This window comes from Uranotaenia lowii, chromosome 2 (assembly GCF_029784155.1).
Source record: "Uranotaenia lowii strain MFRU-FL chromosome 2, ASM2978415v1, whole genome shotgun sequence".
NCBI classification, from domain to species: Eukaryota; Metazoa; Arthropoda; class Insecta; order Diptera; family Culicidae; genus Uranotaenia; species Uranotaenia lowii.
Genome location: NC_073692.1, coordinates 429,748,154 through 429,767,220, shown reverse-complemented (window position 1 = coordinate 429,767,220; position 19,067 = coordinate 429,748,154). Strand labels below are relative to the sequence as shown.

General features: G+C 35.2%; 1 protein-coding gene across 19 annotated transcripts in view; it reads left to right on the top strand.

Annotated features, from left to right (window-relative positions):
* The window catches only part of LOC129745373 (plasma membrane calcium-transporting ATPase 1-like), a 139,105-nt gene extending 121,800 nt beyond the window's left edge, over nucleotides 1-17,305 (top strand). For all 19 annotated transcript variants that reach the window (XR_008737123.1, XM_055738413.1, XM_055738408.1 and 16 more), the window contains one exon: nucleotides 6,794-17,305. Coding sequence is in view for 18 of the 19 variants with exons in the window: in XM_055738413.1 (XP_055594388.1) it covers nucleotides 6,794-6,831 (38 nt within the window). In the remaining variant the exon portion in view is untranslated. The remainder of the gene's footprint in view (nucleotides 1-6,793) is intronic.
* The last annotated feature ends 1,762 nt before the right edge of the window (nucleotides 17,306-19,067 follow it).

Sequence of the window (19,067 nt, the reverse complement as noted above, 5' to 3'; positions counted from 1 at the left end):
GTTGTCAAACAGCTTCTTTAACGATGTCTTCCTTTGCTTCGTCATTATCGTCACCGGACGACCACTTCCGACCTTCCGCTCTACGTTCAGGAAACCCAGGATACGATATACCGTACTGACAGGTACATTTTCTTCCTTAAAATGTGCCACCGTGAACTTTTTTCCTTGCTGGAAATGCGTTTCGTAGAACCGTACAATGCGTTCGCGGAGCACGTGCTGTTTCGACGCCATCTTTGCTTCGACTAAATTCAAACTAGCAAAACCAAACACCCTACTATTTCTAGGGAGCCCGAAAAGCAATTTTCTTGAAGAAAGAAAATTTTACGCTCTTTATTTGAGTTACTGAAAGGTATTGAAAACATTCTCATTTTTTATTTAACACCCGTTAGACGTTCTGAAATGTCCTTGAGCCTTATCTTACAACATGCTCTCAGACGATTTCTAATAATCCAAACAGAAAAACAGAATTTAAAAACTCTGAGTCTGTTTTTTCTGCATGGAACAACTTTTGTTTCAAATAGAAATATAAACGTCAAAACATCATTCATTTCAGCCAATGCTTCCAACAACAGCTAACTAACTAACTTCACTGACTTCAGCATTTTTATGACTGAGATTTTTTGGAGGATCATGATAACGAATTGGAAAATGAAAAAAACTTTGGATGGACTATCAGTCGAGATTGCTTTGTGGATGATCAGAGGAAATTAGGTTCGAAGTTAAAAGATACTGTGATTGAAAAATTATTTCACATTCATGCTAGCATGTCAACAGTTTTGAACACGGTTCTACACATACACCTACAAAACGAGGGGTGTTCCGTTTTTTATATGAATAGCAAAAAAGGCAAATTTAAGTTGACCACTTTTTGATCCAAACACTCTTTCATCATTGCAAAATGGCTTTTGTTTTTATCGTAGATTTTTGACAAGTTTTTTTCGGGGTAGGCCGTTTCGAAGGCCTCAGAATAACGTATGTTTCACATTCACATATACTCTGAAATACTTTTTTACGGTCGCCATGAAAGTTCCCACGTGCAATCGAAACAAACGTAGGTATGGGTATAGCGCCGGAATATTAATTGGAGGAATATTAATTGGAGGTGATTAAAGATTATTCTTCAAGATTTCACGAAATTTATTCTGGTGTCTCAGACCTTTGATCGATGTCTTTTAAATAAATTGAAAATTTACAACAATTTTGCAATGTATAAGTTCAAAAATGCCTTTTCTATCAAAAGTTAATTATCATAAGATTGTATAACTTCCATTTTAACACATTGTAGTCCAAATACGAGCTATTTCGTTTCTCGCTTGCCACGTGATGATCACACTTAGAAATATGAAGAAACACTCTGAAATTCATCATGGAATGATGTTCTGCAAAATCGAACACAACAGTTTGTAATATCTAGCGTAACATTTCATAAGAACGAAACTAGCAATAAGCTCGAATCGAGAAAAACACGTTTGAAATTCGGAACATCTAATCAAATCCTATTTATAAAATTGACCACTTTTCGTTCAACAAATCAAAAACTGTGCATTGCATTATATTCACTTATTGTTCGATGGATATCAAGAACTTTAACTTTTTTCACTTAATGTAAGAGATTTTCGAGTTTCGTCCTTTTATTTCAGTTACGCCTGCAAGTTTCGCCCAATTGATCGGCCGTTTTTGTTTTGGTTTTGAAGTTAGGCCCTTTGGTCCTACACGCAAAAACTAATTAGGCCGTTTTGTCACACACGGTCAACTCAGTTACGCCTAGTGGCCCTACACGAATAGAAAAATTTACCCTATTTTGAATAGGCGTGACTTCAGGTTCCAACGAAAATGCATCAACATGGAGTTTCGCCCAATCGATTTTTATCAATTTTTTGAAAGTTTTAAGCGATTTTAAGATGAAACCGCGTTACCGCGTACATCCGGAATGACCGTTAACTAGATTTGTTTGCATTTGGCAGTTTCGCCCTTTTGAAATGTTACGCTAGATATATCAGATTTTTAGAATTTGGTCTCATAATAGCCAAAATAGTGGACTTTTAACATTCGGTGACTAAATATTATCGCGCTTTAAAGTCTTCGACAATTGGTATATATTTTATTCAAATAGGCTAGCTAAATTTTTAAGATTTTTCTCAAAAATCTACGATTGAATTTCGGTTAGCTCGTGACTCTTTTCAGGCGCATCGTTTAATAACTACGCTATAGACTGGTAAGAATCGGGACAAAAAAAAGTATCAAAGGCTCTAGGATTTGAAATGGGCAGTGCTGTATGAAAAAAATTTAAAATTTCTATGGAAATTCGTATGAAACATTTACTTTTTTGTTCAAAAAATTCAACAGTCTTACTGTACCACTGAACTCAGATTCTTCAAGCTGTATCTTATTGCTGAAGGTTCAAACAACAACTTAGTTCAAGACCGTGAATCTCTAAAATGCGACAACCAAAAGTTATGACGATTTCTAAATCAAATAATTATTCTTTTCCAATGGCACCCCTGCACTGAGCCATTATACATTGAAAACTAGCTGGCGTGTTTTCCCATATGCAGAAGTGTTTTCGTGTCATTGGCTGGATCGATTGTCGTAAAAGTTGATGTAACAGGAATTGTTTCTAATAAGTTACAAACCCTAGGAAAACCAAGGAAAAAGGGTGGGCAAGAGGAGGGGGGGGGGTTTAGTCCCATATAAAATCAACGTAAAATATTACACAAATCGACAATTTTCCACGTGATTTATATCAAATTTTGATCTAAATTGATTATTAAGGTGATTCGGGCCCAAGAATACAAAAGATCCAACCTAAGAAAGTTTCACAAAAAATACCAAAATCAAATTATGAAATTTCCTCTGAAATTCAAATCTGCAGTCGGTTTTGGCAGCAATTTACTGTTTGAGGTGTTTTTAGACTCAATAACCCAAAAACATAAATTTAACATAACAAAATTTTAAAATGAAAATTTTACCCAATGCAAATTGACAAAAGTATTTGTAAAATGTTGAATAGCATAGATTCATTTCATATAAATTATTTAAAAATGATAAACGTTTATAAAGAGATCTGTTTTTGCCTCCTCTTACCCTTGTAATAAAACAACGGTTTTTGTGAAAAACGGTCCCAGAAAGTCGATTTTCGGCCAATATTTTTTTCTGGATAACACAAGATCTCGACGTTTCCTGAATTTCTTAGCCATTTGGCTTTAAATTTTGATTTTCCGAATTTCCTTTGGTTCCCCCTTTAGTGGTTTTTTAGTGTCATAACCAGAAACTTTCAGCGGTTTGAGGCCAGGGACTGAGTTGAAGAGAAAAGAAACGCCAATGATCACGCAAGTTGTGTAGCCAATGATTAAAATGGTGGTAAATTCCCAAGTAACACCGATAGTTTCGTTAAACTCTTCAAGCCTCTTATAAAACCCAATCTTGGTCTCGAAGCCTGCTATAAAACTTCAAATGTTACTTGGGTTGTGTCTAATTTAGCGGGAAACGAGTAAATTTGAGTTGAAATTAGATAACCCAGTACTCAAAGATGAAGAAATATTGATCCTTACCATTCCAAATACAAAGAATTCTCTCTCTATTGCTTTCTCCAGTTTGAGGCACTCCTAAATCGAGTCCAATTGAAATGAAATTTTTCACAGGTCAGTTTTTGGTCCAATCTACAAAATGTATATAATCGGTTTGCGACATTTGGCAAGACCCATTCGGCCGCCACCCTAATGAAGATGGCCTAAATCCTTTTGCTTTTTTACTAAATATTTTTCCAAAGGCACATTCACTTCAAAATATTCTTAGAACCTTTTAACTTAGGGTAGAAAAAAATTTAGCAGGAAATTCTTGAAGTGAATAAACTTGTAATTGAATCTTGCCAACATCAAAGATTCCGAAAGGTACAAGTCATAAAAATGTTACAAAGTCTTGAAGATACATACTACTCAATATATTGCCTTTTTTAATCATGTAATTTGTTTTTGTCTAATCTATCGGAATTTATCTCCTGATACAAGGAGTGTATTCGAAAAAAAGGCAACACTTTGTTTTATGAATAACTTTTGAATGCACGGATGTAAATTGATGAAATGTTCAGCAAAGCTACCTGGTAATGTAATGTTTACACATACAAAATTTTTGTGATGTTCTGTCAAGTGGTTTTTGAGATATTGTCCATTGAAGAAATTTTTCGACTATAATTTTTGGGCAACACCACTTTTTTCAAATCAAGGCTATTTTCGAGCTCGTTTACTGTTTCCTGAAGCTTTACCTTCAAAATAACTAAAATTTCGAATTTGGTCGAAGCTAGACCAAATTAAGCCGATTGTCCTCCTTCGGCACAAAAACTTCGTATTTGACGTTTTATCACTAGACCAACGTTTTTGCGTAATGAACGATTCCAGATCCAACCAAAACAGAGTATAAATTTTGAGGGATCAAATAAAGTGCCTTGCAGAGAAAACGGTCGCATTTGGAGGCAGTCTTCCATGTATTTTTAGCCATTCATTGTTATGAAAGATCAGTAATTTGCAGTTTCCACATATCGTTAGCCCCCTCAAATATAATACATTTTATTATTAATTTTTTTTCTCCTTGTTTACCTCCGGAAAATACAGGCGCGACTTGTCAACGAAAATTAACCTGCCAGGTGACGGCGAAAAAGTTCGTTTTGCTGTCCATTACGATTTTTTTTCAAAACATCTCTCCACAAGTAATTCAAATATTTTGGGCACGATTTGACCACCGTATTTTGTTTATTGTACCGGTAGGCAGCTGTTTTTAGCTTGTAGAAATGAAGTCAGCTAGACGAACCGGTCAGAAAAATTTGACTGTTTTTATCACTTCTTCTACTTATACTTTCTGATTGAGCTTGAAAAAAACCTCTCACATTCCTCTTACTTCATAAAACCAATAATCTTCCCTTTTATTCAAATTTAAGCTCACTATTAGGTCCTCTAGGACTTTGATTTCCAGCTGTTTTTGGGTCTCCCACTGCGACTGGATTCTGGATTTTTTCTCGATCTTGCCCAAAAAAACTTCATTTTTCTTTTCAACGTTATTTCGGTTACAAGTAAACATGCATTGTAAAGTTTACTACGGCCAGGCCAACCATGTGGTAAAAACCGCAAAAAATACTGTAACAAGGGGAGGAATTAAGCCTGGAGTTCTCTACCAAACGCATCATGTGGATTATTGGATAAATTATTTAGAGTAATTGAAATTATATTCACTTTTATTTAATGTTGAAAAAATAAAATTGTATGAAAGATTTAATCTCACCAAATAAGTCGTCTACGGATCCACGCGTTGTAGGTTTGATTTTCGTTCAAGGTTTGCAAGCAGAATATCGGAACCTATGACAACTTATGGTTCCTTGAGTTTACTTCTAGATTATGGTCGCCATCGGGGTTTTCCATACAGGCGCACGCATTCCGAACAGAAGTGTTCCATAATTTAAGGCGGATTTGCTTCCTCCAGGCAACTTTTACTGCTTCCCAATTTTGTTCTAGTACTTGACGAGGACCACGATTATGGACACATTAATTCCACCGAGGGAGCAAAGATGTCTCCTTCGTAACTATCACTGGTACGCTGGCTCATACGACCATTAAATTTCAAAACAATTATCTACACTAGTTTTTAAATCAGAAATAAAGTAATATTAAAATTAAAATTTTTACCGACGGAGTGAAAAAAAACCACGTCTGTTGCCAACTAGTCATGGCCTACTTCTCAACTTTGGTAGGAAGGTTTAGCACAATTTTATTCCATCAAATTTAGATGCTCTATTTAAGAAATATGTATTGAGATCGCCAACGGATTTGTCCCGAAATGTTACATATGGTTTGTGGTCGGTGAAAAAAAATCGCTGGGATGGTTTTCGTTTGGAACAGATTGGCCGTTTTGAGTGTGTTTTTCAATTCCCTTTTTGAACACCCCAAATTGTTTTCCTTGCTCATACACATCCAAGTTAAGAACCACAAATTTTCTCACATAATGTTTCACAATTTTATCAATTTTTCGTATCGAGCACTTGCAATTCACAAATAAGACATTCACTCGTTCGAATCGTTACTTTCGTCACATTGATTCTAACTTAATTCTTGTGTAGGTATACCACAATTGATGGAATTGCAATGTTTACACTGGGTGTGTTTTTGATAATGAATAAATTTTTGATCACAGTGTTTTACACTTAAACACTTTTGAAAAAATGTATTCCTATAAAAAAAAATATTTTAAGTGTCGCTAGGATGTTTTCTGTTTAAGAAAGCTGTTAGTTAGAGTGAGTTATCCGTTTCAAATTTCCCCCACCCTAAAACGCTGCTTCAATGATTGCAAGTGCAGAATTTTTACTGCTCATTCACAAAGGTTTTTTCGTTCAATAAATTTTGCGTGTGTACAGTTTACTTCGCGTTAAATAGCAACTAAAATGTTATGCGCGTTCGTAGAATAGTTTTGGAAAAATATAGGCCTGAACTTTTATTTTACCTTATCAAAATTGTTTCATCTACAATGTTCGCTGTATTCGTAAGCATTTGTATAGATATTAATTTGCAAGCCAACAAAAAAACTAGTTTTTGAATGTATCTCAAACTGCATGTTGTATTAATTAATATTGAATGTATTGATAATCAGTATGTAAATCTCTATCAGTTGATGTTTTATTTTACTATATGAGTTAACTTTATGTGCGAGTACGAATATGTATAGTCTAAATTTAACAAATCAAAAAAAAACTTCTCTATCACTAATTTAAATTCTGAAAAATCTTAAATTTACTTTCTTTAATTTTTTACAGAGAAATTCGCAGTTTGGACAAAATCAACAACAGTATAAATTCCTTTGCTAGAAGATGAGAGGAGAAAGATCTCGCGCGGTTCCATAATTTCTTTCTGATGTAGTTTAGAGAGCAATATTTGTACTAGCGAAACAACAAAAAAAACCCAAACTTAATCTTAACTACAACTGAAAAAACAGAAGAAATTAGTTAAAAAAAGCAAACCTAAACTAAACAAAAAAAAAACTCAAAGTTAAAGCGTAAAGTGCAAAGTTGTTGCAAGCGCAGTTTAAAGATGCAAATTAAAAAAAACAAACAGCAAAAGAGACACGACAGAGGAAGCATGTTAGTGAACAGAATTTATAAGGTTAAAAATGCAACTACCCAAAACAAAAAGCGATAAGCCGGAAACAGAAAAAAAATCCAGGCTCACAATATGCATTTCGTTTTTCGTTTTCGAGATTAGAAAACTCGAAGTAAGAGATAGCAGAAAAAAAAGTTTAAGATTGTTTTTAAGGTACTGGCAAAGGATTTACCTTCACAAAGAAAGAGATACACATAGTAGGCCACATCCATCGGTTAGTTAAAAAAATAGCGGAGCCTGTTCACTGAAGTCGATCAGTGTCTTCAAGTCACAGCCTACTACGATTGTGAGTCTGCATTTGAGATTATTTTGGTTTTGTTTTTCACGCGAGTACGTCTCGATAAACTATCTTACGTCTTTTTTTTCCTCGTTACAGTCGTAAGAGCGAAAATTTTCTTTTAATCACACTATCTAAATACGCGACAAGGTCTAAACCGCGAAAAAATCAAGAGTATTATATATTGAAAATTAAAGGATTAAAGCAAACCCTTCTGAAAAGCAGGTAAACGGATCTAAAGTTTACTTATGATTAATGGAACACTCCCCAACCAAAAACAAAACAAACAAACAAACCCTTCCACGAGCATATAATTATAGGGCGAACAACACAAATTGAATCACATCAACAACTCACTCAGTGTAACATTTTAAGTGCATATTCATCAATGAAGACACAAACATAAACAAACAAAACTTCGTTTGACACATTCACACGTGTCGTCGTTCAATTGAGCATAGTTCATGCGACACATCTCCCCCAATTGATAGTGGTTATTTTTAGGCATTAAAAAATGGTTTGGGAATCTAATTACGAGCGTTTTTTTTTTGCGGTGCAGCGATGAACTTTTTTTAAAATTAGAAGTGAATCACTTAAAACAGTAGTTAATTCGAGGATGAGCTGTTTTTTTTTTGTGTTGAAAAGAGATAGGTCCTCGCAATCGTGAATCGGGAACTTTCAGGGTACAGATTGGTGTTTTGCTTCTGTTGATCTGAATTTTGTTTTGTAAAAATTAATTGTAAAAAAAATTGGCGGAAGGCCGAGGAAGGGTTTTGACAGATACGATGTAGAAAAAAACTACGAGAAAAACTATTCGGCTGAGTTCAGCGATGTTTGATTATATAATAACGAAAAAAAAACCAACAAAAAGAAATTCTTGTACAGGCATTTATCTTTCTCCATTACTGTTAAAACTCATTGAAAAAGTTCGTTTTGTTTGTCGCTATCTATCCTCTATCCTATGTCCTACCAAAAAAAAAACCAAAATCAAGTTTAAGATAAAGAAAACGTTGGCGTTTAACGGAAGAAAAATCGTTAGTAGAGAATTTAACAGCAAAATTTACAATGTTTAAAGTACTGTTTTCTGCCTTATAGTTAAGAGATCGAATGAAAAAAAAAGCGACAAAGTCTTGAAAGCGAATCTAGCAGAGGTGATGCACCTTGCGCATAACTCATCCCAAAATTTAAAAAAATAAATAAAAAAGGAAACTCTTACACATACATTTATGGTTAGCGATTAGAAAATATCAAAAAGACAGCTGCTTTTTGAACACTCGGAAAAAGAGAATGGAACACACACACTCACACACTTTGCGGCGACGAGCTGCAAACAAAGTTTAAAGAAAAAAAGGAATAGAGAGGAATATTTCCAACGGCTCTCTGACATGTGACGGTGAGTTTGAGGAGACGATCTTTGCTAGGGAAAGATCCGGTGAATCCGATTAGATCGTTCGGAGTATTCTGTCTGTGCAACAACACAAACAATAGTTATTTTGAATAAATCCATGGATGGCATCCGTCTTCTCCTGATCCTATGCATTTTAATTTTTCGACTTGTCGCATGGAATTCCCCTTCAACAAATGCTTATTGAAGTTTACAAAATCATTCAACACATTGCATTTGAGAGAAGTGCATAATTTATGTTTTGGCCCATAGTACAAATTTCTTGTTTTGGCCCTCAGTGGAAATTACTTGTTCATGAAGCCACCGTCAATAATCATGGTAGGCTCTGATGGATACAAAAACAGATTTAAAAAATCCTGCAATTCAAATTTATTTCTTCTAGGCCCTCTTTGATCGTTTCCACCATCGTCGTCACCGTTGATTGCTTTTAACTGCGCACTTAGTTCGCTGCCATCAAACATCTCGGGACCATTTATCTGAACTAAGCTGAACCATGGCTGCTGGTGTATTTATTGCCTTACCTTGTCCGATGATAACAGAACCCCACGACATAAACCAATTCTCCTAACAACAACCCATGTGTTTTTTGTTTCTCTTTCATTTTGGTTTCAATCAAACATTGATGCGTTTTATCATCACTGCTCAGTACAGAGTCGGCTCGTTAAAGAGAGATAAAACGCGTGTGTTTCGTTTGTCGGCTGATTCAAAATTTTTTGCTTTGATAGAACATTTTTTTGCTAACAACACACAACGCCAAACAAACATCAAACGCAGTTTGTCAGCTATTGCAAACGGTAAGCAGCCGCCTACTTAGATACGCTACAAAGTAGGCGACCGTTAAACTAGACCACATGACCGTTGCGTTCCAATAGATGACTTCTATTGTAAATAGTATAAACACCTTTCACACAAACAGACATACATACTTATTGACCGAAAAGCCGAAAGTAGGTTGATTGCCTCCAGAGTAGAAAACTGAAGATAGTTTAATACCAAAAATAGAAAAACAAGCAAAGATAAAGCTGAAATTTCAAGATGGAACCATTTGACAAAGAACAAAACAAAACCCCTACCGAAAGCGCCAACTTCCAAACTTTGCAAGTACGAATGGACGATTCCGGTGACGGCACTTACATGTTGAGATGGATCGTAATGCCACAACTAGGGTACCCCGAGAGAAACGGGTCTGCGGTCTACGGCCCGGTTTATTCGACGACGACGACGCCGACGACGGTCTCCGGTGCTCTGAGATTGAGAATCGCTGCCCTACAGTAACAATGCCCGCCTGCAAGCTTTATAGATACCTAGCGAGACGAGACTAAACGAAAATCTCTGCAACAGTGGCGCCGCTCTGTGGTAAGAAAACGTTACTTCTGTTGTTTTATTGTAGATGGTAAAATCTTGAAGAAAGATTTCGTCAAAAGCGGAAGACATTTCATGTGAAAAGTTGTTGAAATATCGGAACATTGAACAGACTTAATGTTGACTTAGTTTTTATTCAACAGTTGCAATCAGCATTTGAACAGTACTAATGTCTATTGTTTTCGTCATGTTTCGAATATCACAGTTCCGATTACAGTATGTTTTAGCAATCAGAGAAGTTGAACAAACTTTAACCATCTACAAAATTTCAAAGAAGCACATTAAACAACAATAGACAAAAAGGAAAGAAAACGGAATAATTTTGTGACCAAATAAAAGAACAAAAAAACCAACGCTAGCAGAGAGCGCAGCCATCAAAAGGTGACAGGGGCAAGCCGAAGGCGATTTATTGAATGTGTATAGTAAAAAAAATGAAAACACTAAATCTACTGATGACATAAGTTTAACTATAAAACCAAAATAGCCACGATGATCGAGATATTTACGCAATAATTATAATAATAATAATGAATAATATTAATAATGATAAGTTGAGTCAGAGAGAGAAGAAAAAGAAACAAAAAACGAGAAAAATCACACACATTTTACAACCTAAGGAAAACAAGGTATTTTTACTGTTACAGAGAGAAGTTTGTGAAAACTAAAAACCCAAACCCCATTCATTGCGATGGAAAACATGGGAAGAAGGAAGAGAGAAAAACCGAAAATCCACAAAAAAAGTAAATAAACTAAAACTGAAATAACATTTGAGGTAATACTGAATTTAGCAAGCAAGAAACCAACCAGAAAAAAAAACAAACAAACCAACCATAATTACGACTTAAAACAGCTACAGCTATAAGGAAATATCACAGAAAATCAACAACGGCTGCTAGGGTGATGCAGCAAGAATAAATAACAAAACATTTGTTGAAGAAACACAACGCAAACAAAAATGGGGATTTAGTTTGTTAATTGCAAAGCGCAACACACCCACACACGCAAATGTATGCCGTGAATCATCTCTGATAGCGTTAAAAAAAGTACACAAACACTATCCTATAAAGGCTTAAAAAAAGAGATAGAATGGTAACCAAGTTACAAACTTCAAAGCGCAGCGCCCCAGAGACTAAAAAAATCGGAAATCATTAACGAATGAAGGGTTGACAACCTATTTTAGTTAATTTTTACCGAGTACTGTAAAAAGAAACAAAAAAAAAAACAAAGTAACCCAGCTGTCGAAAATTGTTGGTTAAATTTGACACATTCATTGTACTTTTGTTTCAGTGTTTTTCGATGCTTTTCCCGAATTTGGTGAAAAATTTTGGGAAAATTTCTACCCGTACTTTGAGGACGTGTTTTCTTCAATCGTTGATTCCTTGAATGCGACAGTCAAAGCAACCACTGACTTTGCTTCCCAGAAGCTTTCTTTACCTTGTTTTTTTCTTTTTTAAAGTCACAGTAGGCCAATGTTGGGATAATACAATTGTACTTAAAACTTTTCAGTTTTGTTTATTTTATTTTTTCGTAGTTAGCTTTGATCACTAACTATTCTCTTATCTGTGATAGCTTATATGAACTTTATTAGAACTTATTCTTTCCTTCGATTGATGGTTTTAAACTGTCGCAACTTCTTTTACCGATATGCTGTGAAAAGGATTTCGATAAACTGAAGACTTGTAGGTTTCTCCTTCAATGATACGAAAATAGCTGATCGGTGGACAAACTATTTAAATATTGAAAAATTTCCCAAGTCCGATATTTTCTAAGATTGAAAATTTGGTCCGAATTTCGTTTGTTCCTCTGATGAAAGATCCGAAATTAAATCATTTGTTTTGCGGAATCAAACCGTTTTAATACTGATTTCACTGACATGACCCTCGGAGGAAAATTCTATTTTCGCTGCATAGCCTACTAAAGTCTGCGCGACGACAGTAGGTCAATAAATGCCAAGAAAAAATCAGCTTTCCAACCTATTTGGACACACACGTTTGTGCCGTCCAAAATGAGCGAATTCAGAGAATTTCCGTGCTTATGAAAAATGAGTCGGAAAAATTTCCCCGTTTGGCAACAAAAGCAGGATATGAGCCGTATTCTGGTCTTCAATTAAAAAATAAAGTAAATACATTCGGCAACACTGAAGAGCTAGGAAAAATGCCGATAGAAAACAAATTAGTCATTGTTCTTTTATTATGAGCAAGAGGCGTGTTTTAAAGAATTGCTGAACTGTTTTGAACCGGAATGATCGTGCCAGTTCACGACAATGATTCAGAACGATTGATGATTGGCCCGACTCCGGTAAAGAGGACGGAGTGGCTGGAAAAGCACAGATTTATTGTTTGTTGTTCACAAAGGCTGTTTTGAAAATCTTCTGGCTCCAATAACTAAGACGGAATGGCCGAAAAAGCACTGATTAGAAGAGATTTTGTCATGATTTCTTTCAGATTGTCTTTTCAAACAGCGTCACCAGATTGGAAAAGCTGTTGCAATTTTTTTTCCGGCTTCTATAAATAAGACGGATTGACTTAAAAAGCACAGATTGAAGTGGATGTTGCCTGAAATTGTTTTATCACATTGCTTACCAAATACGAAAATTTTCGTTTTTCGCTTGCCGCGAACGTGCTACTCTTAGAAGTATAACTCAAATCTCATGAATTTAGTGATGGTTCAGGGAGTTTTGAGGTATACATAGAATGCCAAATTTTGGTGTTTCTCAGCTTAGATGTCTTCGCCGTCCTTAAAATGTGTTATGATTATTTCGGCTCCGATAAGTGAGACAGAGTGGTTGAAAAATCACAGATAAAAGTGCTCATTGATATGATTGTTCCAGCTCCGGTAAATAAGACGGAGTGCTGGAACCAAATGGCTGGACTGGACAAGCCTTCGATTGAAGAAGTTTTCGCTGAGATTGTTGCGGCTCCGTTTGAAAGCACTGAGTGGATGGAAAACCACAGAGTGGATGGCTGTAGCAAAGTTTGCTTTAATAGTTCATCGGATCCAGTAAATAAGACAAAATGGTTGAAAAAGCACAGATCTAATAGGCTGAGATCCAATTCCGGTAAATAAACCAAAGTAACTGAAAAAGCACAGATTTGTAAGGCTTTTGCATAAATTGTTCAAGGATTGTTTAAATAGAACAGAAATGAAAAATATCAATAAAATAAAATTTATTTGGAAACAATTGAATGTTTCCATCGGAAGAAATCAAAAAGAATGGGGAAAACCTATCAAAGCAACCTTTTGCACGAGTTTGAAGAACTTGCTACCATCTCCGTTATTGAATCATTACCCAGACTTGGCCTACTTAACAAAATTCATTTTCTTTTTTCGTATTCAAAGCTGACTGTCATCAGGTGTGTATAATGGGGGAATTCGTAGCTACTTTTTCCATTACAATTTTTCCTCGAATGAATTTCATTTAAGTTACAGCGTTAGAGTGTTGCTTTTATGATTTTTGATAAAGATTACAAACAAAAACTAATAAACAGCGCAACAAATTGGTTACAAGTTGCCATCATTCTACCGTTGCCATATATGAGGAATACATGAATAGAAAAAAAGGGATTAGACTAGGACAATTGACTCTAATTGTCGCTACAGGCGGAGCAGAAGGACGTTATTCTAACTAAATAAGCATTTTAATAATTCACCCTAAGGTATAACGCGGTGGTGTTTCGAGAGTTTGAATCCAAGTTTACACATTCTTCTGAGCACATATGTTAAAAAAAAACGAAATAACACCAAAATAAAAACTCCCACACTTAATGAGATAGGACACGACACCCCCCCCCCCCCCCCCCTCCTTTAATGGATAATTCTATAAGAACCAAAAAGCAAATCAAAGATTTCTTAAAAAAAAAACCAGCATATGTGTGTGTAATACTTATGTCACCTAAGGTGAACTATAACTTGATAATGCAAAACTAATCCTTACAGTAAATACAAACAAAAACATATACACTTCGAAGACATGACACACGTGAATAGAACAAATCGTTTTGTTTGTAGCTGTTCACATTTATTCACACACAATGCCCAAACCCAAACAGACACATATAACTCAATAAACATAAACACAACTTAGATAAAGGAGAATTAAATTCAAGATAAAACAAAAAGTAAACTTAAGTCGTGTAAAACAACTGACAATTTTCAAACAAACAGCAGCCAACAACACACACTAGCAGCAAGCAAACAACAACAGCACTTACTTAGGCACCTATAATGTCGTCGTGAGCCTCGTTTTTTCGATGATTTGTTGGAAGTTTTCCGAAATCGGTCTCAGACTTATTTACTTGTTTGGAATTTGAACGTTTTGCTAAATGTTAGCCAAAACCAAAACATATTTAAGCATAATGAAAAACAAAATACGATCACACACACACACACTAGAACAAGAATAAGCTAAAGTTTAAAGAAAAAAAAATCGCGGGTAAAACACAAGCAACCAAGAAGAACCGTAGCTGAGTTGAGTAAGTCGTGAAGTAGTTTTTACTAAAAAATGAGATAATCAAGTGCAAGTAGTAGGACTCGAAATAAGAAATTGAAGAAATTGAAAAATCAAACCAAAAAAAAAAACACTACCAAAACATCTAGTCAAATGTCTCGAGTGCGAATCGGTGAAGAGCAGTTGAGTGTAAGTTGTTATGTGCGCCTTCTTCCTATTGTTTTGCGTTACACGATTAAATTATAATAGGGTCTTGATTTCCGGTGCTGGTTTCTAATACTCTGTCGGTTTTTGCGTTTCTGCTAAATTGGTCTCAGAACCCTAGACACGACGCTTTACCTTTTATCGTAGACACCCCTCAGCCCGAATCTATCTAATCGAAGCAATCCATGAAGAGCGAGCTAGCTAGAGAACAACAGCTGCGTAGGTAGGACAGCTAAAACCGGAATTGGGGACGGTTGCGCATTTTCTCCAAATCCTTCGTTACTCTTAAGTAGAGGAGAAAACCAGGAAAAAAAAATAAAAAAGCTCCCCTTTGCATTTAATCGATTATTGTGTTTGTCCTCCTCAATACAGACCGATATGTATGGATGAATAGGAGAAAAAACACAGAACCCACCTGGATTATGCACAGTGGGTTCAACGAAAGACATCTCAAACCAAAACAAAAACAAAACTAGGCATCAATTTGCAGACAGAGACAAGTTAGATGAAGCTCTAGATATTTTAATGAGTTGATAGCGAACTTTAACTAAAAAGCCTTTACTATTATATACTGTTGTTTTAAAACTCAAATTGAAGCGTTACTTTTGACTCTCTATACATTTAGCGAAAGCGTTCGTCCTATCGATGCGTTTGCGCCCGGTGGGTTTCCTCTATTGGTTTGCGTTTGCGAGACCCAGGTCAGGCTAATTTGCACGTACGGCTCCATCAGGATCGCTGAAAAGTATTGAAAACATGATGAAAAGAAAAGGTTAACCCCAACAGCAGCGAAGGTGGGAGTGAGAACGAAAAGCCACAGCTTCTGTCCTTTTGTATTGTGTATTATATCAATTGTTATGATTACGCACAACATAAAGGGAAACATGCTTCTTAAAAGATCCTAACGGAGGCATCCAACAGGCAAAAAGAGAGTAAAACTAAACACGATTTTAATCACTACAAAAGCCATGCATGTGTTCAAAACGATAATTCCCCCATATATATGTAAAACGAATCCGAAAACACTTATAGTGACACAAAAAGAATGCACAGGAAAGAAAAGCAGCAACGTATTACGGAGTGACGTCACCCCCACATCGGACCGCCATTTTGGAAACGCCTCTGGCAGTGCGAAACAAAACAAAACAAGGAACGGAAAATAAAACAAAAAGTAAACAAACATGGTCAAACGTTAAGTAAAGCAAGCCCACCGTCAGCGCGCAACCCAAAAAACCAAAACTTACTATTACTACGAAGTAACGAACAGGAAATCAAACGCCTACTTAGGTTCCTTCTCTCTAAATCCACACACACAGGGATCAGAATTAGTGGTCTTCGATTTTGTCATAAACTAACTCACACTACACTAGGGTACGTATGTCATTGAATCATTGCAGTCATTTTCACGTCACGAGATTAAAAAATAAACATTGTAAACAAAAACAAAACTTAAACGACAAAAACTGATCTCCTGTCCAGCTCTCTCTTTCCCCAACAACCCAACTCCAAACAATCTTTGTTCTAATCCCAATTATTTCTCGTTCCAAAACAACCCCCCTTCAACCTTCAATTAAAAGTTAAACCCTTCGAAACCCAAACCAAAAACAATGAAAAAAAAAAATAAACAAAACAAACCGTTACACTTTAGGTTGAAAACTAATATTTACAGTGAGTTAAGTGCTAAATAAACTAGTGACCTACCATAGTGTGTAAAGTATGGGAAATGAATAAAATGAAACCAAAAATGTTATTTATTTGAAATAGTTGTTACAAAAAGAAACGAGAGAGAGGAGAACAAGAACAAAAATTAACCACAATTTAAAAAAATATTGAAAAATGGTTACTTTACTTTTGATTCTGTTTTCCCATTGGTTGTTCACTTGATTATTCTCGAAATGTAATAGTAAATGCTGACAAAACAAATTGTCGAAGCAGAAATATTGAGGTTCAAAACCCATAAAGAGATAAATATTGACGCGCAGCAGTGTGTACGAAAACAAAATGAATAGACAAAAGTATTAATTTTTTTTAGAGATCACAGCAACCATTGCGCGATACACACAGACAGGCAGGCGGACAGAGAGAATGAAATGAAAAACAAGTAACTCGACGAAAGCCTTGACGAATTTCATTCTATCGATGTTATTTCAACAGTGACCCGAAAAACGGACGGAGAAGAAGATAAACAAATAGTCAAAAGATCAAGTTGTATAGAGAAAAATGAAAACAGTTAGCCAGTACAGTATGGGGCAATGATGAAATTTGACAAAAAAAAGTAAATAAAATTATAAAATCGCGCGCGTCGTTTAGTCGTAGGACAGTGAAATTAAAAACAAAAAACAAAGCAGGCACATGAAAGCTGGTGACCTACAACACAACACATTCTCTCTCGAAGAAGGAGAAAAGGAAAAATAATAAAAAAAATACATAACAACAAACTTCAAGTACTAACTAGTTTTTCTCGAAAAAAAACAAAACCATATAATTTCCTTTAAAAAAATTAAGAAGAAGGAAAATAAGAGAGCAACTAAAAGAGCAAAAAACACACACATTAAACAAAACAAAAAATTATGAAAAAGAAAAGAAATGATGAAAAAAAAATCGAACTAGGAAAAAACAATTTTGATTTTATTGTACATTGTTATTAATTATTGAATTAAATCATAGATATATTACATAAAAAAAGAAAAAAGAAAAATACAAAAAAAATCAAAAAATAAAAACGGGTCTATCTGTGCAGTTGTTTTTATTTGGCTCTTGTTGGTTATTCGTTTACTGCCTGCTTCATATGTAGGCGGAAAAAGGCTTCGCTTGATGACAGGTTTAAGGGCATTGACATTGAAAGAAATCCTTGATGCTTAGTAATAATTTTTAGAATCAATTTCAAATTCAATATTTTTTCAAATGACATAAGTAAGTGAAAATAAATAAAGTAAGTGATGAAAAAAGTGTTTTAGAAAGAAAACACATCATTTCTTGCTTGCTTCAATGCAAACTTCTGTGTTTAAAATATTTATCGCCTACTTGTACAATGTTATGCAATTTGTCTGAGACATACCATTCACTTCAATTTAAGATTGTCATCATCCATGACTTCGTTTTAGGCATTTAGGTACACTCTCTTGCTAAAATTGTTATCTACTTCTTCTTACACTTTCCATACTTAACGGGGTTATTTACTTATTAATGGGCATCATTATATGCCAACTTACATGTCAAGGCAGAACAAAACACTCACTATCAGTCATCTTATTTCATTAGTTAACTGCGTTTTATCACCTTGAATAGTGGCTCCAGAGAGTGGATGTAGTGTTCTTGAAAAAAAAAATTGTAAATTATCTGAAATGGTAACATTTTTCTGAATTGAAGTACGCAAATAATTCAATCGTTATTGCAAACGGTGGCTCCAGAGATTGCGTCCTGAAAATTTTCAATTTTAGGTTTTTGTTATTGAAAACAATTAAAAGTGGTTTAAATGTGTTCTATTCTGAAGAAATTCTTCGCATTGCAACGAAAACAGCTCAAGTTTAGTATTTCCATTGAACATTTTCGTCTATCAAGCATTGCATATTTTTCATTCGTTGAACCTGATGAATTTTATTTTATGATTTTCAAACCAAAATTACTTTTCTCCCATATGTAATTCTAATCGGTATGTGGCCTTCGAGTAAAATATTTGACAAACTAAAGTTTTAAGAAAACCATTATTTTTAAAAGAACACCCAGTTTTTCATGCTGCTCTCGAACAAAGTATTTCAAAATTCCATAAAAATGTCAGGCTCATTACAAGGTACTCTTTTTTGTATTAGTATTAGTATTCATTTACATCAAATAGATAAAATTTGAAGGATGGCTCCAGAGAGTAACACACTAGATTGATAAAGCTTAGTTCACACCAGATTCATTTATCGGGTATTTTTGTGAGTTTGAAAGAATCTCTGTGGAAGTGTCAAAGCAAATAATTGTGTACTGTGTATTTGAAAAAATGTAAATCAAGTTCTTACTTACTTACTCACTTACTTAATGATCCCGCGCCGATCCTCCGGTGCATAGGGCCGTGGTAAAAGACCTCCACTGTTGACGATCCGGAGCCAGCGTCTTCACCTGGTCCCAGTCAAGATTCTCGTCGACAGTTCGGATTTCAGCGGCTAGGCTTCGCCGCCACGAGTTTCTGGGCCTGCCTCTTCTTCGATGACCTTCTGGATTCCAATCTAGCGCCTCTCTGCAAATCTCGTTTTC